The 26,620-nt window shown below is 40.4% G+C and overlaps 2 protein-coding genes and 1 long non-coding RNA gene across 3 annotated transcripts; all 3 read right to left on the bottom strand.

Annotated features, from left to right (window-relative positions):
* Nucleotides 1-4,725: 4,725 nt before the first annotated feature.
* Nucleotides 4,726-11,462, bottom strand: LOC123509899 (mucin-19-like). The gene is made up of 8 exons (XM_045264507.1): nt 11,345-11,462; nt 10,711-10,846; nt 10,119-10,420; nt 9,427-9,777; nt 8,190-8,449; nt 7,674-7,946; nt 6,143-6,421; nt 4,726-5,688 (listed from the first exon to the last, which is right to left on the bottom strand). Exons 5-8 carry the CDS (start codon nt 8,302-8,304, stop codon nt 4,982-4,984), a joined length of 1,374 nt encoding a protein of 457 aa, XP_045120442.1. The 5' UTR covers nt 8,305-8,449; nt 9,427-9,777; nt 10,119-10,420; nt 10,711-10,846; nt 11,345-11,462; the 3' UTR covers nt 4,726-4,981.
* A 5,926-nt stretch (nt 11,463-17,388) lies between these two features.
* On the bottom strand, nt 17,389-22,174 carry LOC123509898 (protein SPT2 homolog). The gene is made up of 5 exons (XM_045264506.1): nt 22,100-22,174; nt 20,865-21,124; nt 20,349-20,621; nt 18,787-19,065; nt 17,389-18,351 (listed from the first exon to the last, which is right to left on the bottom strand). The coding sequence occupies exons 2-5, from the start codon at nt 20,905-20,907 to the stop codon at nt 17,645-17,647; spliced, it is 1,302 nt and encodes a 433-aa protein (XP_045120441.1). The 5' UTR covers nt 20,908-21,124; nt 22,100-22,174; the 3' UTR covers nt 17,389-17,644.
* Nucleotides 22,175-22,242: 68 nt separating this feature from the next.
* LOC123509897 lies at nt 22,243-24,024 on the bottom strand. The gene is made up of 4 exons (XR_006676318.1): nt 24,010-24,024; nt 23,375-23,508; nt 22,786-23,088; nt 22,243-22,445 (listed from the first exon to the last, which is right to left on the bottom strand). It is a non-coding gene; the product is annotated as an uncharacterized LOC123509897 (long non-coding RNA).
* Nucleotides 24,025-26,620: the final 2,596 nt, after the last annotated feature.

Here is a 26,620-nt window from a genome sequence, read left to right as displayed (position 1 = left end):
ATTTTCTCTCAAGATCTCATATCTTCAACAAAGATTTACATAAAAGTATGTTTGATGTTATTTGGGGAAGCTATTAAAAGTTGTCTGTGTATATAAACACTTAATTTTTTTAACAAAATTTAGAAAGTAAAAAAAAAAGCACACTTGATTGATTGATCTATGTACTGTTTATGTCAATATTCTTCTAATTTTTATTATTTAATATTTTGCATGTTTGAAAAAAATTATCGTTTGCAAAAATTATTCATTTATTTATTATTTTTATTATTTTTTTTATATAGGTTGATCATGACCCCAAGAAAAAAAATCAGTAAAAAAAAAATGAATCTCTAAATTCATCTATGATGATACAGATGTGTTCCTTACTTGATTGATTGATTGATAACTTTATTGTTGTTGCCCCTTACTCAAAGCAGATGAAATGTACAATATCAAATATAGATTCAAACTCTTAGAGGTGGTTCATGAATTATAACCATAGTACTATTTCACTTTTAAAAGAAATTTAGAAGGCAAGTAATAAGTAAATAAATACAGTAGATCAAAAATGATAAAATCGTGAATAGGTAAATATTGATTTATCTATCTACATATACAGTACTTTTTTATGAATATTTGCATTTTACTTTTCATTATTCAACGTAGTGTAATTTTTTTTAAAAATTGTAAAGTATTCTTAATCATTTACAGCAGCACTCCCTGACCTTAAATAATTGCATGAATGTACCTAAATAATTTTAATGAGCTTCTCATTGTGATGTAGACATAATATGTATGTTTCATCTTGGGAAGGAATCTAGGTAAAGTAAAAAAAATTTGATATTATATACTAATATATATATATATATATATATATATATATATATATATATATATATATATATATATATATACATATGTATATATCTTGGAAAGGAATCTATATATATATATATATATATATATATATATATATATATATATATATATATATATATATATATATATATATATATATATATATATATATATATATAACAGTTTGTAATATTAAAAGAAATACTTCTATTGCAAGAATTTAAAATGAAATTTCAGTTTGAACTTGAAAAAATTTAAATGTTTTCCAGAAGTAGAGAGGCAGTGTCTATCAAGGCACTAACCATCAGCCCACCACCACTGCTTCATGAGACACACTATCTACCAGGACCTGTTGCCTTTTGTAAGTCAATTACAGTCTGTAACCAATAATTTTCTTGGATTCTACTCTTACAAGATGTGGATTACCCGGCTAGTGTTGAGAGTAGCAAACAAGCAGAGGGAATACAAGATATGAGGGAGGGTTGAAGGTTCTTTGCACTTAACCCTTAGCCGGCGGTGGAACTATATATAGACGGTCCTGATTGTATCAAAAATTTGCGGGGTGACTATATATAGACTCGTCTCCAAAATTTATCCCTTGTATTTCTAAGCATCGACTATATATAGACGGCCACGTGTGAGTGCCCCCGAGCCACAAAAATGATAACTGGCAAGTCAAGAGTGGCCTTGGTGTACGTGACTTCTCACACTCATACCACACTCTGTTCCCAGCTTTCAGGCAGGGTGGAGTGCTCCTGTCTGCCTGTCATTCCACCAATATAGTATTATTTCTTGGACATATTTGGGAATTTTAGGCACAACCATGCTTCCTACAAGGAGGAGAATCACTGATGAGGATTTACAGCTGATTCTAGCGCATGATTTAGATGATGAGTTAGTAAGAGAGGAAACCATCACATAACTGAAAAAGCAAAAAACAAAAACAAAAAAATTGGGAGGGTGGAGGAAACCACATCCAGGTCACAAGTCCTGGACACATTTTTAATGTGGGTGTGAGTGACTCCATTATTCTAGTAAACATATAAAGAAATTTCACTTTAAAGCCTAAAGTTTGATTTGAGAAACTTGTAAACACGGCGCGAAATTGCGGTAGAGTCTATATAAAGATGCTGTCAAAACGTAACAAAATGCGGTGTAACTAAATTTATGCTGCACACCAGTAGGCGGCAGAAGCTATATATAGACGATTCACATTTTAGGAGACAGCCAACGTCCACTGCCGCCGGCTAGGGTTAATGCTCAAGTGGGCTTTTTTCTAACTTTCTTTTTTTTGCCCTTGGCTGGCCTTCTTCCCTACGTAAAAGAAAAAAAAAAAAAAAAAATCCGCAGTCCTGGGGCATCCCAAAATTATCCTTATGGCTTCATTCTGAACAAGCTCCAGGGGACAGGGCTGGGTGGCACTAAACTGTATTAAAACAGGGGCTGCATAGTCAATGAGGGACCATACAACAGATATGTAGAACATCCTTAGGACTGGAATGCCAGCCCCTAGGCCCCTGTTTTCTAGCAACCAGTGGTGCTAGCCATGGCAGACAGAGGTCTCGAGCATAGTGGACATGAACTTTAGGAATGGGAACATTATTTACAGTGGGCAATCGAGAGACCTTCCCTTTAGCTTGAAATTTTGTTTTACATTCATTAATCACTAGTCCCATTTGGACACACAACGCTGCTAGTTGTGACAAAGCTAACTGGAGAATCCTGGGTGTGGGGCATTGGAGGAGTATGTCATCAGCATAGATGAGGACCTGGGTGCCCTGTGGAAAGGAACGACACACAATTTTGTCCATTAAAACATTGAAAAGCATTGGACTAGGGACTCCACCCCTTGGTGTTCCAAACTCAAAGACTTCCTCAGAGGAAACTGCACCTTCAAACCAAACCTGTGCTATTCTATTGTACAAATAGTCCCTGATCCATCCTAATAATCTACCTTTGACACCTTTGAGAATGAGTTGCTCCATAATAACATTTTTGTTGGTCCTGTCGAAGGCACCCTTGAGATCAACAAAAGCTCTGCAGGTAGCATCCTTATCTATAAGGCACTCAACAATGACTTGTAGAATGACCTTTTAGGAAATCATGTATATTGCCAGAGAGTACATGGCTCACCTTATATATAAGCCTGTTCAATATTACCCGTTCCATCATCTTCCACAGACAGCTGGTGAGAGAAAGATGGGGCAAAAGGTGCTATCACCTTTGGGGATTGGGATGATAATGATTTTTCCAGGAGTGGGGAAGCTTGCCTGCGGTGAGAGACATGTTAAATAAATCTATGACAGGATTGTCTACCTTTACCTCCAGGAGGGCATTGAGGATATCATTGGTGATGCTCTCCTTGCCAGGATTAAGATATTATTCATCCCTGAGCTTCTTCCCAAGGGTAACATTGAATCTGCCTTTCCATTCACACAGCATTCTCTCTCTCTCTCTCTCTCTCTCTCTCTCTCTCTCTCTCTCTCTCTCTCTCTCTCTCTCTCCTTATAAGGTTCTTACAGCCGACCTTTCAAGTATTCTCTAGTCACGTGCAATATTCTAACGTAAACGTAATGTGGGTAGTATTTTGTTTCCAATTTATAATAAACGAGGGAAACAAAGGGGATAAGCCGCAGAGAAGTGCGCTGTGTTAACTTGTGAAGTAAAATGTAGTAGAGTAGACCAATTATATTACGCTGTTGTGCCAAATAACCCACTTCCATTTATAAAAGCAAAAGTTCATGGTAATAATATGTCGTCTGGAAAGGCGAAGGTACTCGAAAGTCTTGAATATGTGATAAATAATAGATTATAAGAACATGAGATCACAAGGAAATAAGGGAAGGTGCAAGAGGCTGCCAAGCCTCCACGCGGTAGTTCTTGGCTGACGGCTGTTGTGTTATATGCACTCATAATGCCTGGATAGTTGGGGATAGCCAGGCCCAGACAGCCCCGAACACATTGGAGACAGGAGATCTTTTGGCACTGCAATGCCATGTGGCACGTACTACTACAACTACACCTTTGATTTGATAAGTTTATTGTTGAAAAAAAAAAAAAGTACAATAAAGGAGATGGGAGGATATTACAACTGGCATTTTATACTGCCAAATTTATTTATTTTGAGAGTAAAATGTTTGATATTGGAAAATAATAATGTGACAACCTAACATTAAAAATGTCTAAATTATGGAATTCAGAAGCCAAGTGATGTAATTTTCATTACCATTACGTGATAAAATATTACCAGCAAACACCCAAACGCATGGTTTTGGCGTCTATCACATTTTTACATCCCCACGGGTGAGCTATGTGCCACAAGCAGAACAGGAACAGTAAGCAGGCCTCTTCGATCGTTTGGAGGGACAGTCACGCTGTACAAAGTCACCCTGTCTCAGGATTCAGAATTTGCCTCACACTCAGGGTTACGTTCTGTTTACCAGTATCAATATCAGTATAATTCGAGAAGAAAGAAGCAAGAAAAAAACATTATGTATGGGAGAAGGGAGTTTTCCATGATTAAACAAGGACAAAAATTGGAACATTCATCCTTTGCGGCAGATCCTGCTGCTGCTGCTGCTGCTGCTCCTTTGAAGCATTAGCTTAGCTGCTGGCGCTGGAAGGACGGCCTCTTGCTACTCTTTGTTCGAAACCAAAGCACCACTGACAGAACCTATGTAACCCTGCAGCTGATTTTACCTTTCCCAACTTTTATCTGTGATTGAATTTGCCCATTGAAGAGTTAATCATTAATTGATAACAAAATAATACCAGAAGGCTTGTTCATAACGTATTATTGAGATGAATAAATTAAAATATTTCATGAAATTGCACAAATAAACATATGGGTTCTTAAAGTAAGGCAGGATGGAAAATATAATAATGATAATAATACTAATGAATATTTATTTTGATTCAAGCACTGTCTCTGTTTCACTCAATCCTCGAGCAACAGGCAATTCATAATATGCTTCAACACAGACTCCTACATGACAGGACAGTGACTATCGAATAGAGAACAAAGGAATTGGTCTTGTATCAGTGATGTTCATAAAATATAGTGCATTGTCAAAGGTCAGGGTGGCCAATCCCATACAGAATGTTCAAGAGTGAAGGATAAAAGTGTTTCAATGCAGTGATAGACTTAACCTTTAGTCATACTATCAGTACTATCAGAACTATCCGAAGCCATGCTAGAATCATCAGTATCATTAGAGCTACTGTCGTCAGGACTGCCAGAGGTACTGTCTTCAGGATTGCCAGAAGTACTGTCTTCAGGATCGCCAGAGGTACTGTCTCCAGGACCGCCCGATGTAGAGTCACCAGGACCAGGACCGCCAGAGGTAGAGTCACCAGGACCAGGACCGCCAGAGGTAGAGTCACCAGGACCAGGACCGCCAGAGGTAGAGTCGCCAGGACCAGGACCGCCAGAGGTACTGTCTCCAGGACCGGGACCACCAGAGGTAGAGTCGCCAGGACCAGGACCTCCAGAGGTACTATCTCCAGGACCGGGACCACCAGAGGTACTATCTCCAGGACCAGGACCACCAGAGGTACTACCTCCAGGACCAGGACCACCAGAGGTACTACCTCCAGGACCAGGACCACCAGAGGTACTACCTCCAGGACCAGGACCACCAGAGGTACTACCTCCAGGACCAGGACCCCCAGAGGTACTACCTCCAGGACCAGGACCCCCAGAGGTACTACCTCCAGGACCAGGACCACCAGAGGTACTACCTCCAGGACCAGGACCACCAGAGGTAGAGCCGCTAGGACCAGGATCGCGAGAGGTAGAGTCACTAGGACCGCCAGGACTATCAGTAGTCATGGGTTTTTGTGTGGTAGTGACTGAGAAAGGAAAATAACAATGCAAATTAGTAGTAGTAGTTTTTTTTTATGTTGAGGCCTATAGTGCCTGAAGGTTTTACTTGAAGAGTATTGGAAGCGCTGTTCAGCTTCCACCCATTAGTGGCGCAGGCAAATTTATCTATAGTGTTACCCATATCACCACCAAAGCGCGTCTTTGGTATAACCACCTAGAACCTGGGTATCATGGTGACATGTAGGTAACTTTAAACCACTCGACAAATGGCGGAGTATCAAGGTGGTATGTGGTGGGATTCGAACCTATATGTGGACATCTGCCCGATCCCACACTCACCATCTTATCCACTAGGCCACTGCCTCCCTACTACTACTACAAGTAGTAGTAGTAGTTGTAGTAGAAGAGAGAGAGAGAGAGAGAGAGAGAGAGAGAGAGAGAGAGAGAGAGAGAGAGAGATAACATGTTCCATTCACTTACCTGGTTTGCAACATACACATTTGTATCCTGTGCAGCCTTCAGTGACAATGTGTGTGCCATATTCCGTTGGGCACTGTTCGGGACCATCCACACAAATTCCTCCCCACAGGGTGCAGGCTGAGTCTTGCGAGCACTTGGGAGCACAACACCTGCAGATGGACCCTGTGTTGTCTGTCTGGCACAAATCCTTCAGCTCCCTCTCATTGCCGCTACAGGTCTTCTTACAGATGCCATTTTTAATACTACATTCGACGGCCTCTGCGCAATCTCTACCTGAAACTGAGACAAGAATTATTATTAGTTGAAATCTTACCTTTTTTTTTTTTTTTTTTTTTTTTTTTTTTTTTTTTGTGTGTGTGTGTGTAGTAGCGAGTATAGAGAGATACAATAACAATGCAAATTAATTAAACGTTGTTGTAGTAGCAGTAGTAGTAGTAGTCGAAATACTACTACTTCTAGTGCTACTACTACTACTACTACTAATAATAATAATAATAATAATAATTATAATAATAATAATAATAACAATAATAACAATAACAATAGTAATGCTAATACTAGTACTACTATTACTGCTACTACTATTACCTGCTACTACTACTACTACTACTACTACTACTACTACTACTACTACTACTACTACTACTACTACTGTAATGATCCAAGCAGTAGAGAATACTACAAAAGCGTTTTGAATCGCTCGCAGATTTGCCGATTCAAACCCCGCACGCATAGATTGTGGACCCCGAGGCTAGGTGGCCAGCTGAGGTGGAGGAGACCTAAATTTCATGTCATTATATCCAAGACAGCTAACCGAAGCTCCACTTACGCTTTCAGATCCTACCCAGGTAGGAATCTGCCTTCTCACCAGAGAGGAAGAAGTGTGGGGAAGAAAATTCATTGTGCTATGCCTATGGTCTGAATTAGGTGTTTGGTTAAGGGATTTATTCATTGTTGAGGTCAATTTGACCCTCCTTGGGTAAACCCAGCTAGTGTTGGAGTAGGTACACCATGTTGGGTGTCTCCTGGTAGAATAATTTAGGTCAGTGGGATATTGTGGTGTGTGAATGTACTGTGGGATGCCGTGGTGAATAACCCCCAGTAGCGAAATGTATCAAGTGGTAATAAGAGTAAAGCATCAGCAAATGTGTGTGTGGCTGCCCCGGATGTTTTTTTTTTTTTTTTTTTTAATATATACCATGTGGGCTTTTCACGGGAATTTATGGGCTAAAGGGGATACTTTTTTTGGTAACTCCTATCTTAAAGCCCACCCGCTAGGAAACCGTTGCCCCGAGTGAGGAAGCCCAACCTATACTCAGACCCTGGACAGGATTCGAACCCGTGCACTTGGAGACCCCTCGGACCCCAAAGCACGCAGGGTTCCACTGTACCACACACGCTGAACCTCCGATTCGCCTCCGACCGCTCGTGCAGCTATCTGCCACTCCTGTAGTGGGTTATACCGCTAAACTGTTCCTACTACTACTACTACGAACGAGAGAGAGAGAGATAACATGTTCCATTCATTTACCTGGTTTGCAACATACACAGTTGTATCCTGTGCAGCCTTCAGAGACCATGTGTGTGCCAAATTCTGTTGGACACTGTTCGGGACCATCCACACAAACTCCTCCCCACAGGGTGCAGGCTGAGTCTTGCGAGCACTTGGGAGCACAACACCTGCAGGTCGGCCCTGTGTTGTATGTGTAGCACAAATCCTTCAGTTCCCTCTCATCGCCGCTACAGGTCTTCATACAGACGCCATTATTTTTTCTACATTCAAGGGGCTGGGCACAATCTCTATCTGAAACCGAAACAAGAATCATCATCTGAAGTCATTGGTGATTTCTCGGCTAGTCTAGGAGTTGGGTAGGAAAGCAAGATTCTAATATAATATAGTTCTCAAGAGTTTGTTTCACTTTATACAGAAAATGTAAACAACATGCGTTTTGTCTTGAATACGAAATACAAAAGCAGTATACACGTAGATTTCTATATAGTAATGCCTTGAGGTCGATGCAGAACGCGAGAGAGTGGTATTACTTACCCTCAATGCAGCACACGCAACCTTTATCACACGAGTATGACATTACATTGCTGTTACAACTCTTGACCTTTTGCACTTTCCTCCTTCTTCCTTGCATGCGTCCGTCTTCTTGCATTTCTTTTTGTTTTTCTTCTTTAGAACACAGCAGCGGCAAGTCTTCTTGCACAGGTTATTTTTTTTCAAGGGCTTTTCATCTTCATTACACTTCATTTTACAGAATCCATTCTTTGTAGAACATTGCTTAATTTGCTTGCATTCCTCTGTATAAGAAAGACATCAGTTATGTCTCAGTATGTATAAGTATTGTGCACTATATTAAACTTTTATGAATACCATGTTAAGGAAAAAGAGTTGTAAAACCCAACACTTTCAATTGTGCAAATCCACAAGTGGCGTAGTGGATAAGGTGGTGAGCGTGGGATCGGGCAGACGGCCACGCGTAGGTTCGAATCCCACCACGTACAGCCTTAAAACACTTTGCCATTTGTCGAGTGGTTTAAATTTACCTACATGTCACCATGATACCCAGGTTCTAAGTGGTTACACCCAAGATGTGCTTGGGTGGTGATATGGGCCTTAATATGGGTACCACTATAAATAAAATTGCCTGCACCACTAATGGGCGGAAGCTCAACAGCGCTTCCCATACACTCTTCAAGTATGACTACAGGCGCTATAGGCCTTACCGTAAAAAAAAAAAATAAATAAATAAATAAATAAACTTAAGCTTTCTACAGCTTCCCTCAGACTTATCAGACAGCCTTGCTTTTCAGGACAGTGCTCATTTATAATCTCAGTTATTTACTTCATAACATGTAAAGTGACTTGGTTTGTATTATTTTTAAAGATCTTCATATTCTCAAATGGTTGAGCATCTTCATTTTCACTATAATGAGGTTGAGGTGAAAACTATTACGGTTTACAAGAATATTTCCGCTGTTTTTGTGATTATGTAAACAATTAAGAATTCTGCATCGTGAGTTGAATATAAGAACAAATATACAATACAACGCAGGCTTAGGACAGAGGGAATATTAGGCTGGCAGGTTCCAATCCTGGCTAAGGTCTGAGGTTAGGAAGGACATCCACTTTGGAGTAACAGTTGCAAATACCCAAACCTTCTTGCTAGACTGGGAAAACAACAACAATAACAACAAGAGTTGCAGATAAACATCATGGAACAACACTTGGAATACAGACGAGCTAATAATTTCAATTAATTCCACAAAGTACTTACTGGGGTTCTTCTTCTTCTTCTTCGTACAGCAGCCGCACGAAGGACCCCGGCAGCCTTGGCCCTTCTTCCAGTTTTTCCCCTTTTTGCAGTCCTTCTTGGCGGTACATGTCCCCTTTCTGCAGTTCTTCTTGTTGGTGCATTTCCCCGTCGTACATTTGCCTCTGCATTTACTGCTGCCGCCGCCTCCACCTCCACCTCCACCTCCACCACCACCTTTAGGCACACAGCATTTACACCAACGCCCGCAGGTATTCATCTCCTTACCGAAACACCTATCAGTTTCAGGGATACAGGTTCCCGCACACGCTGAGGTGCTAGCGCATACGGGATTAAACTTTTGATCTGCATTTGCTGGAAATAGTAACCGCTCAACATTAGATTATAGTGAAGCTTTGTTTTATTTGTATCTATTCATTTGTTTCTATATTAACTTTAGCTTAGATTCTAGTGCAGTGGATGATTATTTCTGCTCACGCATTATTTTTTAATTTCTTGTTTTGCAGTTTTATTACATCAAGATGGGCAATGTTTGTGATAATATATATCCTATTTTTTTAGCAGAGAAGAATTGTCTATGCTTTGAGCTTACTGAAATTGATATTGGATGCCAGTAAGAGGCAGATTGTAACCTCATATATTTTTGCCCCAATGATATCAGCTTTTCTAGTCACCAACGTCCACTGAACCCTTACCTTGCTTATTTTCCTTCACTACGCCCACACTTCCTTCGTCTTGATTCTTCTTGATTTTCTTCACTTGCGCCTTTGTTTTCTTCTTGTTGCTGGTCTTCTTTTTCTCTCCACCTTTCATTGACCCATCATCTTTTTTATTAGAGTTATGTCGCTTTTTCTTCTTTTTAACTTTGGACTTCTTATTCTTGACATTCTTTTGCTTATTCCTTTTCAAAGATCCATCCTTAGTTTTTCCCGGTGTTTTCCGTTTATTCTTTTTCTTGGCCTTCTTATTTTGCGACTTAATCTGAACGCTCCACCACCTTAATGACCAATTAAACACATCATCAGTTCATATACCTAGCGAAGGTATAGTAAAATATAAACACAAACGCTTCGGTCACTAGTTAAGATTCAAACATTTAGATTCTTCTTTACTTTGAATAGTCTATATAGTGATGAGCATTGCCAAAAAAAAAAAAGTCCCTACGAAAGTCTATAAAGCGTTTTAAAGTACGAGTTACAGTTACAAAATGTAGCAAAATCGTTATATCACTTTTAGCATAGAAATTCGTGACAGAAAAAAAAAAGAAAAAAAAAACATTTAACTTACTAAGCAAGCAGCATACTTCCCCGCCAGGACATGGGGCGGCATCTGTCACCTGGTCGCAAATATTTACGGTATTTTCTTGCGCAGCAGTACACGCACCCCCCTTATCTTTGCAGCTTGGGGCACCGTTGTAGTTTTCCTGTTGTGATGGAAGACAAAAGGATAACATTTCATGAGGATAAAAATTGTACGAATTTCAACTTACTTTATATCTTGATTTGTTTAGGGAATTTAAACCTTACTTTCATTCTCTTTACGATACCGTTCATTAGCTACTGACAAAAGAATTCTCCTTCCTTTATCTCATTTCCATCACCTCCCTAATGCAAGAGTTGACCAGCACCTCCAGTCTTTCATTCTTTTTATTAGGAATTAAATTAGTCTACCCAATTGAATCCTTTATTTCTTATGGCGCATGTCTGATCTCCGGCACACGTCATTATTTTCAGTATTCATCTACCATTGATATGCTTATTGCCTCACTAATTAAATAGCTTTTCATATCACTACTACTACTACTACTACTACTACTACTATCGTCACATCACTATTATTCCATCTACGGCTAGTATACCACTATTTTCTTTAGTTCTTGTGAGAGTCCAAAGCTTTTTCGTGGCTGGATGGACATACAAACCTCGGCGTGAGAGATAGAAAGGACTATAAGGACCACCAAGGCCGCCACCGTCAGTAGCTTAGCCATGGCTGATCAGAGAGTTGTGCTTGTGTGGCTGAGTGAAGCCACTCTGCCTTTTCATCCTTTTCTTCCTCGTATATATATTCCATGGGCGGAACACTTGTGCTTCTCACAGGTGAAGAGATGGAAGAGGAACGAGCCAGGTCAGGCAGCAGAAAATTATGCAGCTTGGGACGACCATCATTGATAGGTTAGAAAAACTTATAACTTTTACTTTTCCGCGTGTTTTTGAATGAATATGATGGTAGTGTTTTTTTCTGTTTGTCATTTACTTTTCCTTCCATCACTTGCGGACGAGTAGATGTACTGGTTTCTATAATGAAGAAGAAGACAATGCTATATATAGATCGAGAAACAATGTGAAAATAAAGAATACTTTAAACACCGTTGATTGTGCATGAAGTGTCGAATGTGTAGTAGTAATGCTATAGTAGTATAAAACCAATGTCCTCCACATGTCTTGTACACGATGCTCCGTCTATCCATGTTAATAAGTATTTTTTTTTTTTTTTTTTTAAGTGTTTGAATGTCATCAGACTTTTCAATGTTTCGGTGCCTGTATTCTGAAACGTTTTAGACAAAATAAGATATCATTAACATTCAGAGGACCTCGATCGTAGAAGAAACACCGCAAGATGTAAACTGATAACGTTTGAATAACAAATAGAGAGAAAAAAAAAAAGCCAACCCAAATATTATCAACATATTACAAGTGACCATGAAATTAATATCCCCAGGTTGGACTGCTCTTTGGATATCAACCATAAATATCTTGACACCTCCCCAAACTTTTTCTTCATTAACTGTAACTTTTGCAATCTTGAATATAATTTTCAAGCTGTATAACACCTCGTCTCCTATACTAAACTTCATCTTTTCCTCACTGAAACAGATGTGTCTGAGGCAACTGACAGTAACCCCTTTTCTGTTCCTCCTACTTATTTTCATCTTTCCAAAGCTAGATGTTGCGTCTATATGCGATTTTATTTATAGTGGTACCCATATTAAGGCCCATATCACCCCCAAAGCTCATCTTGGGTGTAACCACCTAGAACCTGGGTATCATGGTGACATGTAGGTAACTTTAAACCCACTCGACAAATAGCAAAGTAATTAAGACTGTACGTGGTGGGATTCGAACCTACGCATGGATGTCTGCCCGATCCCACGCTCACCACCTTATCCACTACGCCATATATATATATATATATATATATATATATATATATATATATATATATATATATATATATATATATAACAGTTTGTAATATTAAAAGAAATACTTCTATTGCAAGAATTTAAAATGAAATTTCCAGTTTCGAACTTGAAAAAATTTAAATGTTTTCCAGAAGTAGAGAGGCAGTGTCTATCAAGGCACTAACCATCAGCCCACCACCACTGCTTCATGAGACACACTATCTACCAGGACCTGTTGCCTTTTGTAAGTCAATTACAGTCTGTAACCAATAATTTTCTTGGATTCTACTCTTACAAGATGTGGATTACCCGGCTAGTGTTGAGAGTAGCAAACAAGCAGAGGGAATACAAGATATGAGGGAGGGTTGAAGGTTCTTTGCACTATTTCATTTTGTGTTCTTTGCTGTTTTCCCTTTAGTTTTATTTAAGTATGTTTCCTTTCCATGATCCATCTTTTCATGAATTATTTTATGCCACTCACCTATGACCAATACACAATCTGTACTTCTTTTGCCCTATCTTAACTCCAAGACCCAAGTATTACACAGGCTACTGGATTGATCCATGCATGTATCAATAATTCATTTAGGTAGGAATCACACCTTGCTTACATTTATGTGTTCATAACTTGACTTTATTTCCCTCAAAGAAGTAAATCATGTTTATAAAATTTTCAAGGATGTCTACCTAGGTAGACATTTTGTATCCATTAACTAAATTTGATTGACTGATGAGTGATACATTTATTGCTGCTTTAATTAAATACAACAAAGGAAGAGGATGGACCTTGCCACCCACCCCCTAGACAAAGACTAAAGGGTAGGGTATCAAAATATGAAAATACAGAATACATTACAAGAATAAGTAAATAAATAAGTACAGATATTGCACACCTTATTGCATAAATATTCTACAGTGTGGGAGCAAACATAGGATATTCCTTGATTAGCCTATATCCCTCAGAGTGGCTGAGTCTAGAAGATGGTCAATGAGGGTATACAAGTCATGTTGACTCTGCAGCCTAAATTTAGCAATGAAGACATTTTGTGGCATAATAATGCAGAGTCTGTCCCCTTGGTGTAGCATATAGCACACACCATTCACCAGGAGAAGCACTGACTTCCCAAAAGTATTTACTATAGCCTAATCTGAGAAGCATTGCTACCCTGTCATGTGAAGCAGTTTGTCTCCCTTAGGTGTAAGCACAGCTCTGGGAGACACATGCATAGTGAAGACTAGTGCCACTGCCTCTATGGCAACAAACCTCCAACTGATCACTAATGCTACTATGTACAAAGTCCTAAATAATACTCTCGACATAGCCCAGAGTGTATTCAGTGTCAGGGTCCACTGTGTCATCTTGAAGGGCACATGAGAGGGTATCCAGATGAAATGGACCATGGCACCAGGACCTTCTACGCCGTGGGTGAGATAAAGACATTTATTAACTAAAGCATACAATGTAGCCTGACTGTCAACAAAGAAATAAACATTCTTATGGAGAGACGCCACAATATGGAGTGCCTCCAGAACAGCATACAGTTCAGCTCTAGTGGAAAACATGTGTGCAAGGACCCACCTGGAAACCTTAGTGTCAGTGTAGTGATTGGCCATAGATGTAGTCACGGATGAACAGCCCACATCCAGACCTGCTGCCATTGACTAACCCATCTTAATAAACATGAATAGCCTGAACATGAGGGTACTTGGACAATTTGGTCATAAACATGTCTTGCAGCACATGAGGGAGCCAGTCCCTCTTCAGCTGATGCAGTGAGTGAATGTCAACACTGACACTGAGGGTTCCAAACGGGTTGGAGCAGTGACATAACAACATTAATACAGGCCTTGGCTACTCCTACACTTGCCAGTACTCCTAAGATCTTCCTGAGGTATGGAGTCGTAGGAGTCCAAGATTCATGATACAGGGGGATCAGTGATTCCTTAAGAGAGAATCAGAGCACGTGCATAGCATCCGACCAAATGCACCACATGTAATTTCCTGTATCCTACACATAATACTCAGCAGGTGCATTTCAGCTCTGAGGATCTCAATCGAGGCATTTGCTCCCCTAATTCTGGCGGACGGTTTTGCACTTTTTTACTCTTTGGAGAGCCAGCGCTCAAGTGGGCTTTTTTCTAACTTTCTTTTTTTTTGCCCTTGGCTGGCCTTCTTCCCTACGTAAAAAAAAAAAATTAAAAAAAAAATCCGCACAGTCCTGGGGCATCCCAAAATTATCCTTATGGCTTCATTCTGAACAAGCTCCAGGGGACAGGGCTGGGTGGCACTAAACTGTATTAAAACAGGGGCTGCATAGTCAATGAGGGACCATACAACAGATATGTAGAACATCCTTAGGACTGGAATGCCAGCCCTTGGGCCCCTGTTTTCTAGCAACCGAAGTGGTGCTAGCCATGGCAGACAGAGGTCTCGAGCATAGTGGACATGAACTTTAGGAATGGGAACATTATTTACAGTGGGCAATCGAGAGACCTTCCCTTTAGCTTGAAATTTTGTTTTACATTCATTAATCAAAAGTCCCATCTGGACACACAACGCTGCCAGTTGTGACAAAGCTAACTGGAGAATCCTAGGAATGGGGCATTGGAGGAGTATGTCATCAGCATAGGTGAAGATCTGGGTGCTCTGTGGGAAGGAACGACACACAATTTTGTCCATTAAGACATTGAAAAGTATTGGACTAAGGACTCCACCCTGTGGTGTTCCAAACTCAAAGACTTCATCAGAGGAAACTGCACCTTGAAAGCAAACCTGTGGTGTTCTATTGTACAAATAGTCCCTGATCAATCCTAATAATATACCTTTGACACCTTTGAGAATGAGTTGCTCCATAATAACATTTTTGTTGGTCCTGTCGAAGGCACCCTTGAGATCAACGAAAGCTCTGCAGGTAGCATCCTTATCTATAAGGCACTCAACAATGACTTGTAGAATGACCTTTTAGGAAATCATGTATATTGCCAGAGAGTACATGGCTCACCTTATATATAAGCCTGTTCAATATTACCCGTTCCATCATCTTCCACAGACAGCTGGTGAGAGAAAGATGGGGCAAAAGGTGCTATCACCTTTGGGGATTGGGATGATAATGATTTTTCCAGGAGTGGGGAAGCTTGCCTGCGGTGAGAGACATGTTAAATAAATCTATGACAGGATTGTCTACCTTTACCTCCAGGAGGGCATTGAGGATATCATTGGTGATGCTCTCCTTGCCAGGATTAAGATATTATTCATCCCTGAGCTTCTTCCCAAGGGTAACATTGAATCTGCCTTTCCATTCACACAGCTCTCTCTCTCTCTCTCTCTCTCTCTCTCTCTCTCTCTCTCTCTCTCTCTCTCTCTCTCTCTCTCTCTCTCCTTATAAGGTTCTTACAGCCGACCTTTCAAGTATTCTCTAGTCACGTGCAATATTCTAACGTAAACGTAATGTGGGTAGTATTTTGTTTCCAATTTATAATAAACGAGGGAAACAAAGGGGATAAGCCGCAGAGAAGTGCGCTGTGTTAACTTGTGAAGTAAAATGTAGTAGAGTAGACCAATTATATTACGCTGTTGTGCCAAATAACCCACTTCCATTTATAAAAGCAAAAGTTCATGGTAATAATATGTCGTCTGGAAAGGCGAAGGTACTCGAAAGTCTTGAATATGTGATAAATAATAGATTATAAGAACATGAGATCATAAGGAAATAAGGGAAGGTGCAAGAGGCTGCCAAGCCTCCACGCGGTAGTTCTTGGCTGACGGCTGTTGTGTAGTTCTTGGCTGACGGCTGTTGTGTTATATGCACTCATAATGCCTGGATAGTTGGGGATAGCCAGGCCCAGACAGCCCCGAACACATTGGAGACGGGAGATCTTTTGGCACTGCAATGCCATGTGGCACGTACTACTACAACTACACCTTTGATTTGATAAGTTTATTGTTGAAAAAAAAAAAAGTACAATAAAGGAGATGGGAGGATATTACAACTGGCATTTTATACTGCCAAATTTATTTATTTTGAGAGTAAAATGTTTGATATTGGAAAATAATAATGTGACAACCTAACATTAAAAATGTCTAAATTATGGAATTCAGAAGCCAAGTGATGTAATTTTCATTACCATTACGTGATAAAATATTACCAGCAAACACCCAAACGCATGGTTTTGGCGTCTATCACATTTTTTACATCCCCACGGGTGAGCTATGTGCCACAAGCAGAACAGGAACAGTAAGCAGGCCTCTTCGATCGTTTGGAGGGACAGTCACGCTGTACAAAGTCACCCTGTCTCAGGATTCAGAATTTGCCTCACACTCAGGGTTACGTTCTGTTTACCAGTATCAATATCAGTATAATTCGAGAAGAAAGAAGCAAGAAGAAAACATTATGTATGGGAGAAGGGAGTTTTCCATGATTAAACAAGGACAAAAATTGGAACATTCATCCTTTGCGGCAGATCCTGCTGCTGCTGCTGCTGCTCCTTTGAAGCATTAGCTTAGCTGCTGGCGCTGGAAGGACGGCCTCTTGCTACTCCTGTTCGAAACCAAAGCACCACTGACAGAACCTATGTAACCCTGCAGCTGATTTTACCTTTCCCAACTTTTATCTGTGATTGAATTTGCCCATTTAAGAGTTAATCATTAATTGATAACAAAATAATACCAGAAGGCTTGTTCATAACGTATTATTGAGATGAATAAATTAAAATATTTCATGAAATTGCACAAATAAACATATGGGTTCTTAAAGTAAGGCAGGATGGAAAATATAATAATGATAATAATACTAATGAATATTTATTTTGATTCAAGCACTGTCTCTGTTTCACTCAATCCTCGAGCAACAGGCAATTCATAATATGCTTCAACACAGACTCCTACATGACAGGACAGTGACTATCGAATAGAGAACAAAGGAATTGGTCTTGTATCAGTGATGTTCATAAAATATAGTGCATTGTCAAAGGTCAGGGTGGCCAATCCCATACAGAATGTTCAAGAGTGAAGGATAAAAGTGTTTCAATGCAGTGATAGACTTAACCTTTAGTCATACTATCAGTACTATCAGAACTATCCGAAGCCATGCTAGAATCATCAGTATCATTAGAGCTACTGTCGTCAGGACTGCCAGAGGTACTGTCTTCAGGATTGCCAGAAGTACTGTCTTCAGGATCGCCAGAGGTACTGTCTCCAGGACCGCCCGATGTAGAGTCACCAGGACCAGGACCGCCAGAGGTAGAGTCACCAGGACCAGGACCGCCAGAGGTAGAGTCACCAGGACCAGGACCGCCAGAGGTAGAGTCGCCAGGACCAGGACCGCCAGAGGTACTGTCTCCAGGACCGGGACCACCAGAGGTAGAGTCGCCAGGACCAGGACCTCCAGAGGTACTATCTCCAGGACCGGGACCACCAGAGGTACTATCTCCAGGACCAGGACCACCAGAGGTACTACCTCCAGGACCAGGACCACCAGAGGTACTACCTCCAGGACCAGGACCACCAGAGGTACTACCTCCAGGACCAGGACCACCAGAGGTACTACCTCCAGGACCAGGACCCCCAGAGGTACTACCTCCAGGACCAGGACCCCCAGAGGTACTACCTCCAGGACCAGGACCACCAGAGGTACTACCTCCAGGACCAGGACCACCAGAGGTAGAGCCGCTAGGACCAGGATCGCGAGAGGTAGAGTCACTAGGACCGCCAGGACTATCAGTAGTCATGGGTTTTTGTGTGGTAGTGACTGAGAAAGGAAAAATAACAATGCAAATTAGTAGTAGTAGTTTTTTTTTATGTTGAGGCCTATAGTGCCTGAAGGTTTTACTTGAAGAGTATTGGAAGCGCTGTTCAGCTTCCACCCATTAGTGGCGCAGGCAAATTTATCTATAGTGTTACCCATATCACCACCAAAGCGCGTCTTTGGTATAACCACCTAGAACCTGGGTATCATGGTGACATGTAGGTAACTTTAAACCACTCGACAAATGGCGGAGTATCAAGGTGGTATGTGGTGGGATTCGAACCTATATGTGGACATCTGCCCGATCCCACACTCACCATCTTATCCACTAGGCCACTGCCTCCCTACTACTACTACAAGTAGTAGTAGTAGTTGTAGTAGAAGAGAGAGAGAGAGAGAGAGAGAGAGAGAGAGAGATAACATGTTCCATTCACTTACCTGGTTTGCAACATACACATTTGTATCCTGTGCAGCCTTCAGTGACAATGTGTGTGCCATATTCCGTTGGGCACTGTTCGGGACCATCCACACAAATTCCTCCCCACAGGGTGCAGGCTGAGTCTTGCGAGCACTTGGGAGCACAACACCTGCAGATGGACCCTGTGTTGTCTGTCTGGCACAAATCCTTCAGCTCCCTCTCATTGCCGCTACAGGTCTTCTTACAGATGCCATTTTTAATACTACATTCGACGGCCTCTGCGCAATCTCTACCTGAAACTGAGACAAGAATTATTATTAGTTGAAATCATTGGTGATATCTTACCTTTTTTTTTTTTTTTTTTTTTTTTTTTTTTTTTTTTGTGTGTGTGTGTGTGTAGTAGCGAGTATAGAGATACAATAACAATGCAAATTAATTAAACGTTGTTGTAGTAGCAGTAGTAGTAGTAGTCGAAATACTACTACTTCTAGTGCTACTACTACTACTACTAATACTAATAATAATAATAATAATAAATAATAATAATAATAATAACAATAATAACAATAACAATAGTAATGCTAATACTAATACTACTATTACTGCTACTACTATTACCTGCTACTACTACTACTACTACTACTACTACTACTACTACTACTACTACTACTACTACTACTACTACTACTACTACTGTAATGATCCAAGCAGTAGAGAATACTACAAAAGCGTTTTGAATCCTCGCAGATTTGCCGATTCAAACCCCGCACGCATAGATTGTGGACCCCGAGGCTAGGTGGCCAGCTGAGGTGGAGGAGACCTAAATTTCATGTCATTATATCCAAGACAGCTAACCGAAGCTCCACTTACGCTTTCAGATCCTACCCAGGTAGGAATCTGCCTTCTCACCAGAGAGGAAGAAGTGTGGGGAAGAAAATTCATTGTGCTATGCCTATGGTCTGAATTAGGTGTTTGGTTAAGGGATTTATTCATTGTTGAGGTCAATTTGACCCTCCTTGGGTAAACCCAGCTAGTGTTGGAGTAGGTACACCATGTTGGGTGTCTCCTGGTAGAATAATTTAGGTCAGTGGGATATTGTGGTGTGTGAATGTACTGTGGGATGCCGTGGTGAATAACCCCCAGTAGCGAAATGTATCAAGTGGTAATAAGAGTAAAGCATCAGCAAATGTGTGTGTGGCTGCCCCGGATGTTTTTTTTTTTTTTTTTTTTTTTTTTTAATATATACCATGTGGGCTTTTCACGGGAATTTATGGGCTAAAGGGGATACTTTTTTTTAGGGTAACTCCTATCTTAAAGCCCACCCGCTAGGAAACCGTTGCCCCGAGTGAGGAAGCCCAACCTATACTCAGACCCTGGACAGGATTCGAACCCGTGCACTTGGAGACCCCTCGGACCCCAAAGCACGCAGGGTTCCACTGTACCACACACGCTGAACCTCCGATTCGCCTCCGACCGCTCGTGCAGCTATCTGCCACTCCTGTAGTGGGTTATACCGCTAAACTGTTCCTACTACTACTACTACGAACGAGAGAGAGAGAGATAACATGTTCCATTCATTTACCTGGTTTGCAACATACACAGTTGTATCCTGTGCAGCCTTCAGAGACCATGTGTGTGCCAAATTCTGTTGGACACTGTTCGGGACCATCCACACAAACTCCTCCCCACAGGGTGCAGGCTGAGTCTTGCGAGCACTTGGGAGCACAACACCTGCAGGTCGGCCCTGTGTTGTATGTGTAGCACAAATCCTTCAGTTCCCTCTCATCGCCGCTACAGGTCTTCATACAGACGCCATTATTTTTTCTACATTCAAGGGGCTGGGCACAATCTCTATCTGAAACCGAAACAAGAATCATCATCTGAAGTCATTGGTGATTTCTCGGCTAGTCTAGGAGTTGGGTAGGAAAGCAAGATTCTAATATAATATAGTTCTCAAGAGTTTGTTTCACTTTATACAGAAAATGTAAACAACATGCGTTTTGTCTTGAATACGAAATACAAAAGCAGTATACACGTAGATTTCTATATAGTAATGCCTTGAGGTCGATGCAGAACGCGAGAGAGTGGTATTACTTACCCTCAATGCAGCACACGCAACCTTTATCACACGAGTATGACATTACATTGCTGTTACAACTCTTGACCTTTTTGCACTTTCCTCCTTCTTCCTTGCATGCGTCCGTCTTCTTGCATTTCTTTTGTTTTTCTTCTTTAGAACACAGCAGCGGCAAGTCTTCTTGCACAGGTTATTTTTTTTCAAGGGCTTTTCATCTTCATTACACTTCATTTTACAGAATCCATTCTTTGTAGAACATGGCTTAATTTGCTTGCATTCCTCTGTATAAGAAAGACATCAGTTATGTCTCAGTATGTATAAGTATTGTGCACTATATTAAACTTTCATGAATACCATGTTAAGGAAAAAGAGTTGTAAAACCCAACACTTTCAATTGTGCAAATCCACAAGTGGCGTAGTGGATAAGGTGGTGAGCGTGGGAGCGGGCAGACGGCCACGCGTAGGTTCGAATCCCACCACGTACAGCCTTAAAACACTTTGCCATTTGTCGAGTGGTTTAAATTTACCTACATGTCACCATGATACCCAGGTTCTAAGTGGTTACACCCAAGATGTGCTTGGGTGGTGATATGGGCCTTAATATGGGTACCACTATAAATAAAATTGCCTGCGCCACTAATGGGCGGAAGCTCAACAGCGCTTCCCATACACTCTTCAAGTATGACTACAGGCGCTATAGGCCTTACCGTAAAAAAAAAAATAAATAAATAAATAAATAAACTTAAGCTTTCTACAGCTTCCCTCAGACTTATCAGACAGCCTTGCTTTTCAGGACAGTGCTCATTTATAATCTCAGTTATTTACTTCATAACATGTAAAGTGACTTGGTTTGTATTATTTTAAAGATCTTCATATTCTCAAATGGTTGAGCATCTTCATTTTCACTATAATGAGGTTGAGGTGAAAACTATTACGGTTTACAAGAATATTTCCGCTGTTTTTGTGATTATGTAAACAATTAAGAATTCTGCATCGTGAGTTGAATATAAGAACAAATATACAATACAACGCAGGCTTAGGACAGAGGGAATATTAGGCTGGCAGGTTCCAATCCTGGCTAAGGTCTGAGGTTAGGAAGGACATCCACTTTGGAGTAACAGTTGCAAATACCCAAACCTTCTTGCTAGACTGGGAAAACAACAACAATAACAACAAGAGTTGCAGATAAACATCATGGAACAACACTTGGAATACAGACGAGCTAATAATTTCAATTAATTCCACAAAGTACTTACTGGGGTTCTTCTTCTTCTTCTTCGTAGCAGCCGCACGAAGGACCCCGGCAGCCTTGGCCCTTCTTCCAGTTTTTCCCTTTTGCAGTCCTTCTTGGCGGTACATGTCCCCTTTCTGCAGTTCTTCTTGTTGGTGCATTTCCCGTCGTACATTTGCCTCTGCATTTACTGCTGCCGCCGCCTCCACCTCCACCTCCACCTCCACCACCACCTTTAGGCACACAGCATTTACACCAACGCCCGCAGGTATTCATCTCCTTACCGAAACACCTATCAGTTTCAGGGATACAGGTTCCCGCACACGCTGAGGTGCTAGCGCATACGGGATTAAACTTTTGATCTGCATTTGCTGGAAATAGTAACCGCTCAACATTAGATTATAGTGAAGCTTTGTTTTATTTGTATCTATTCATTTGTTTCTATATTAACTTTAGCTTAGATTCTAGTGCAGTGGATGATTATTTCTGCTCACGCATTATTTTTAATTTCTTGTTTTGCAGTTTTATTACATCAAGATGGGCAATGTTTGTGATAATATATATCCTATTTTTTTAGCAGAGAAGAATTGTCTATGCTTTGAGCTTACTGAAATTGATATTGGATGCCAGTAAGAGGCAGATTGTAACCTCATATATTTTTGCCCCAATGATATCAGCTTTTCTAGTCACCAACGTCCACTGAACCCTTACCTTGCTTATTTTCCTTCACTACGCCCACACTTCCTTCGTCTTGATTCTTCTTGATTTTCTTCACTTGCGCCTTTGTTTTCTTCTTGTTGCTGGTCTTCTTTTTCTCTCCACCTTTCATTGACCCATCATCTTTTTTATTAGAGTTATGTCGCTTTTTCTTCTTTTTAACTTTGGACTTCTTATTCTTGACATTCTTTTGCTTATTCCTTTTCAAAGATCCATCCTTAGTTTTTCCCGGTGTTTTCCGTTTATTCTTTTTCTTGGCCTTCTTATTTTTGCGACTTAATCTGAACGCTCCACCACCTTAATGACCAATTAAACACATCATCAGTTCATATACCTAGCGAAGGTATAGTAAAATATAAACACAAACGCTTCGGTCACTAGTTAAGATTCAAACATTTAGATTCTTCTTTACTTTGAATAGTCTATATAGTGATGAGCATTGCCAAAAAAAAAAAAGTCCCTACGAAAGTCTATAAAGCGTTTTAAAGTACGAGTTACAGTTACAAAATGTAGCAAAATCGTTATATCACTTTTAGCATAGAAATTCGTGACAGAAAAAAAAGAAAAAAAACATTTAACTTACTAAGCAAGCAGCATACTTCCCCGCCAGGACATGGGGCGGCATCTGTCACCTGGTCGCAAATATTTACGGTATTTTCTTGCGCAGCAGTACACGCACCCCTTATCTTTGCAGCTTGGGGCACCGTTGTAGTTTTCCTGTTGTGATGGAAGACAAAAGGATAACATTTCATGAGGATAAAAATTGTACGAATTTCAACTTACTTTATATCTTGATTTGTTTAGGGAATTTAAACCTTACTTTCATTCTCTTTACGATACCGTTCATTAGCTACTGACAAAAGAATTCTCCTTCCTTTATCTCATTTCCATCACCTCCCTAATGCAAGAGTTGACCAGCACCTCCAGTCTTTCATTCTTTTTATTAGGAATTAAATTAGTCTACCCAATTGAATCCTTTATTTCTTATGGCGCATGTCTGATCTCCGGCACACGTCATTATTTTCAGTATTCATCTACCATTGATATGCTTATTGCCTCACTAATTAAATAGCTTTTCATATCACTCCTACTACTACTACTACTACTACTACTACTATCGTCACATCACTATTATTCCATCTACGGCTAGTATACCACTATTTTCTTTAGTTCTTGTGAGAGTCCAAAGCTTTTTCGTGGCTGGATGGACATACAAACCTCGGCGTGAGAGATAGAAAGGACTATAAGGACCACCAAGGCCGCCACCGTCAGTAGCTTAGCCATGGCTGATCAGAGAGTTGTGCTTGTGTGGCTGAGTGAAGCCACTCTGCCTTTTCATCCTTTTCTTCCTCGTATATATATTCCATGGGCGGAACACTTGTGCTTCTCACAGGTGAAGAGATGGAAGAGGAACGAGCCAGGTCAGGCAGCAGAAAATTATGCAGCTTGGGACGACCATCATTGATAGGTTAGTAAAAACTTATAACTTTTACTTTTCCGCGTGTTTTTTTGAATGAATATGATGGTAGTGTTTTTTTCTGTTTGTCATTTACTTTTCCTTCCATCACTTGCGGACGAGTAGATGTACTGGTTTCTATAATGAAGAAGAAGACAATGCTATATATAGATCGAGAAACAATGTGAAAATAAAGAATACTTTAAACACCGTTGATTGTGCATGAAGTGTCGAATGTGTAGTAGTAATGCTATAGTAGTATAAAACCAATGTCCTCCACATGTCTTGTACACGATGCTCCGTCTATCCATGTTAATAAGTATTTTTTTTTTTTTTTTTTTTTTAAGTGTTTGAATGTCATCAGACTTTTCAATGTTTCGGTGCCTGTATTCTGAAACGTTTTAGACAAAATAAGATATCATTAACATTCAGAGGACCTCGATCGTAGAAGAAACACCGCAAGATGTAAACTGATAACGTTTGAATAACAAATAGAGAGAAAAAAAAAAGCCAACCCAAATATTATCAACATATTACAAGTGACCATGAAATTAATATCCCCAGGTTGGACTGCTCTTTGGATATCAACCATAAATATCTTGACACCTCCCCAAACTTTTTCTTCATTAACTGTAACTTTTGCAATCTTGAATATAATTTTCAAGCTGTATAACACCTCGTCTCCTATACTAAACTTCATCTTTTCCTCACTGAAACAGATGTGTCTGAGGCAACTGACAGTAACCCCTTTTCTGTTCCCTCCTACTTATTTTCATCTTTCCAAAGCTAGATGTTGCGTCTATATGCGAATCGATTTGATTCGCTCTCGTGGCCACGCTCTTGAATCTTTTGAGTTTTCCAGTCTGTCTCCGACTCAAGTCCCTCTTCAACTAAGCTTATTCGTGCAGTGTCCCTCTCCCCTAACTCTTCTGATTATCATAAATTTTTTAACTATATAACTTCTAAAGTGGAGCATATTCTGTCTCTATTCCTTCGCAGAGATCTCCATCCTTGGAGATTTCAATGTTCATCACTACCTTTTGCTTTTCCTCTCCTTTCACTGAGCATCCTGGCAATTTTTTTTTTTTTTTTTTTTTTTTTTTACGGTAAGGCCTATAGCGCCTGTAGGCACACTTGAAGAGTGTATGGGAAGCGCTGTTGAGCTTCCTCCCATTAGTGGCGCAGGCAATTTTATTTATAGTGGTACCCATATTAAGGCCCATATCACCCCCAAAGCTCATCTTGGGTGTAATCACCTAGAACCTGGGTATCATGGTGACATGTAGGTAACTTTAAACCACTCGACAAATGGCAAAGTAATTAAGACTGTACGTGGTGGGATTCGAACCTACGCATGGACGTCTGCCCGATCCCACGCTCACCACCTTATCCACTACGCCACCGCCTTTAACTTTGCTATCTACCATGATCTAGAGCAACTGGTGCAACACCCTGCTTATATTCTTGACCATCTTGGGGATACGCCCAATATTCTTGATCTTTTCTGTACTCTAATCCTTCTGCTTATGCTGTTACCCAATCTTTTTCATTAGGCTCTTCCGATCACAATCTCATATTTGTATCTTTTCCTATTCTCCAATCCCTCCTCAGGATCTCCAAAATCGGAAGTGCCTCTGGCGTTTCACTTCTGCTAGTTTGCGTACCTAAGGAGGTATTATGCTGATTTTACCTGCTTTCGTGTCAGAGACCCATCTCTGTGTGCTAAGCACGCAGTAAAAATTATAGTGTCTGGCATGAAGGCATATACTTTTTCCCAACCTAAACCTAACAAATCTTAGTTTAACACAAGCTATTGTCGCACTATACATGATAGAGAGGCTGTCCATACTTGCGCCTTCCATCAGCTGAACATCATGTGCTTTATATTTTTACCCGGAATCACAAGGCTGTTCTTCAAGTGGCTAAACACTCCTTCATTCACAGAAAATGTCAAAATCTTTCAAATTCTAACTCCCCTCGAGACTTCTGGCATCTGGCCAAAAAACATCTCCAGTAACTTTATTGCTTCGTCTTTTCCTCTTTTTTTTTGCACCCTAATGGCACCACTGCCATCACATCTGAACTTTTATTTCAAACTTTTACTTATAACACTACCTTGGATGATTCTGGGCTTGTCCCTCCCATTGACTGATTCATGCCTTTGATTAAATTTTTTCGCAATGATGTTTTCCCTGACCTAGCTGTCCTAAATCCTCAGAAGGCTTATAGATCTGATTGGGTCCCTCCTATTGTTTTCGAAAGCTATGCCTCCGTGCTTGCACCTTTTCTGGCCAAACTCTTCCAATTCTATCTATTGACTTCTATCTTTCCTCTTTGCCTACATTCACCCTGATCATAAAAAGGGTGACCGTT

Source organism: Portunus trituberculatus, chromosome 27, assembly GCF_017591435.1.
Source record: "Portunus trituberculatus isolate SZX2019 chromosome 27, ASM1759143v1, whole genome shotgun sequence".
NCBI lineage: Eukaryota > Metazoa > Arthropoda > Malacostraca > Decapoda > Portunidae > Portunus > Portunus trituberculatus.
This window is presented reverse-complemented; position numbering and strand designations above follow the sequence as displayed.

What these genes read in the sequence shown, in the direction of transcription:
- LOC123509898 (XM_045264506.1), bottom strand. Translation starts at nt 20,907, where the DNA reads ATGTCATACTCGTGTGATAAAGGTTGCGTGTGCTGCATTGAGG. An exon ending in TTGCGTGTGCTGCATTGAGG is followed by an intron (nt 20,622 to 20,864) that starts GTAAGTAATACC and finishes TTTCGGTTTCAG; the next exon opens with ATAGAGATTGTGCCCAGCCC. An exon ending in ATGTGTATGTTGCAAACCAG is followed by an intron (nt 18,352 to 18,786) that starts GTAAGTGAATGG and finishes TTCCTTTCTCAG; the next exon opens with TCACTACCACACAAAAACCC.
- LOC123509899 (XM_045264507.1), bottom strand. Translation starts at nt 8,304, where the DNA reads ATGCAAGAAGACGGACGCATGCAAGGAAGAAGGAGGAAAGTGCAAAAG. An exon ending in TTGCGTGTGCTGCATTGAGG is followed by an intron (nt 7,947 to 8,189) that starts GTAAGTAATACC and finishes TTTCGGTTTCAG; the next exon opens with ATAGAGATTGTGCCCAGCCC. An exon ending in CTGTGTATGTTGCAAACCAG is followed by an intron (nt 6,422 to 7,673) that starts GTAAATGAATGG and finishes TTCTTGTCTCAG; the next exon opens with TTTCAGGTAGAGATTGCGCA.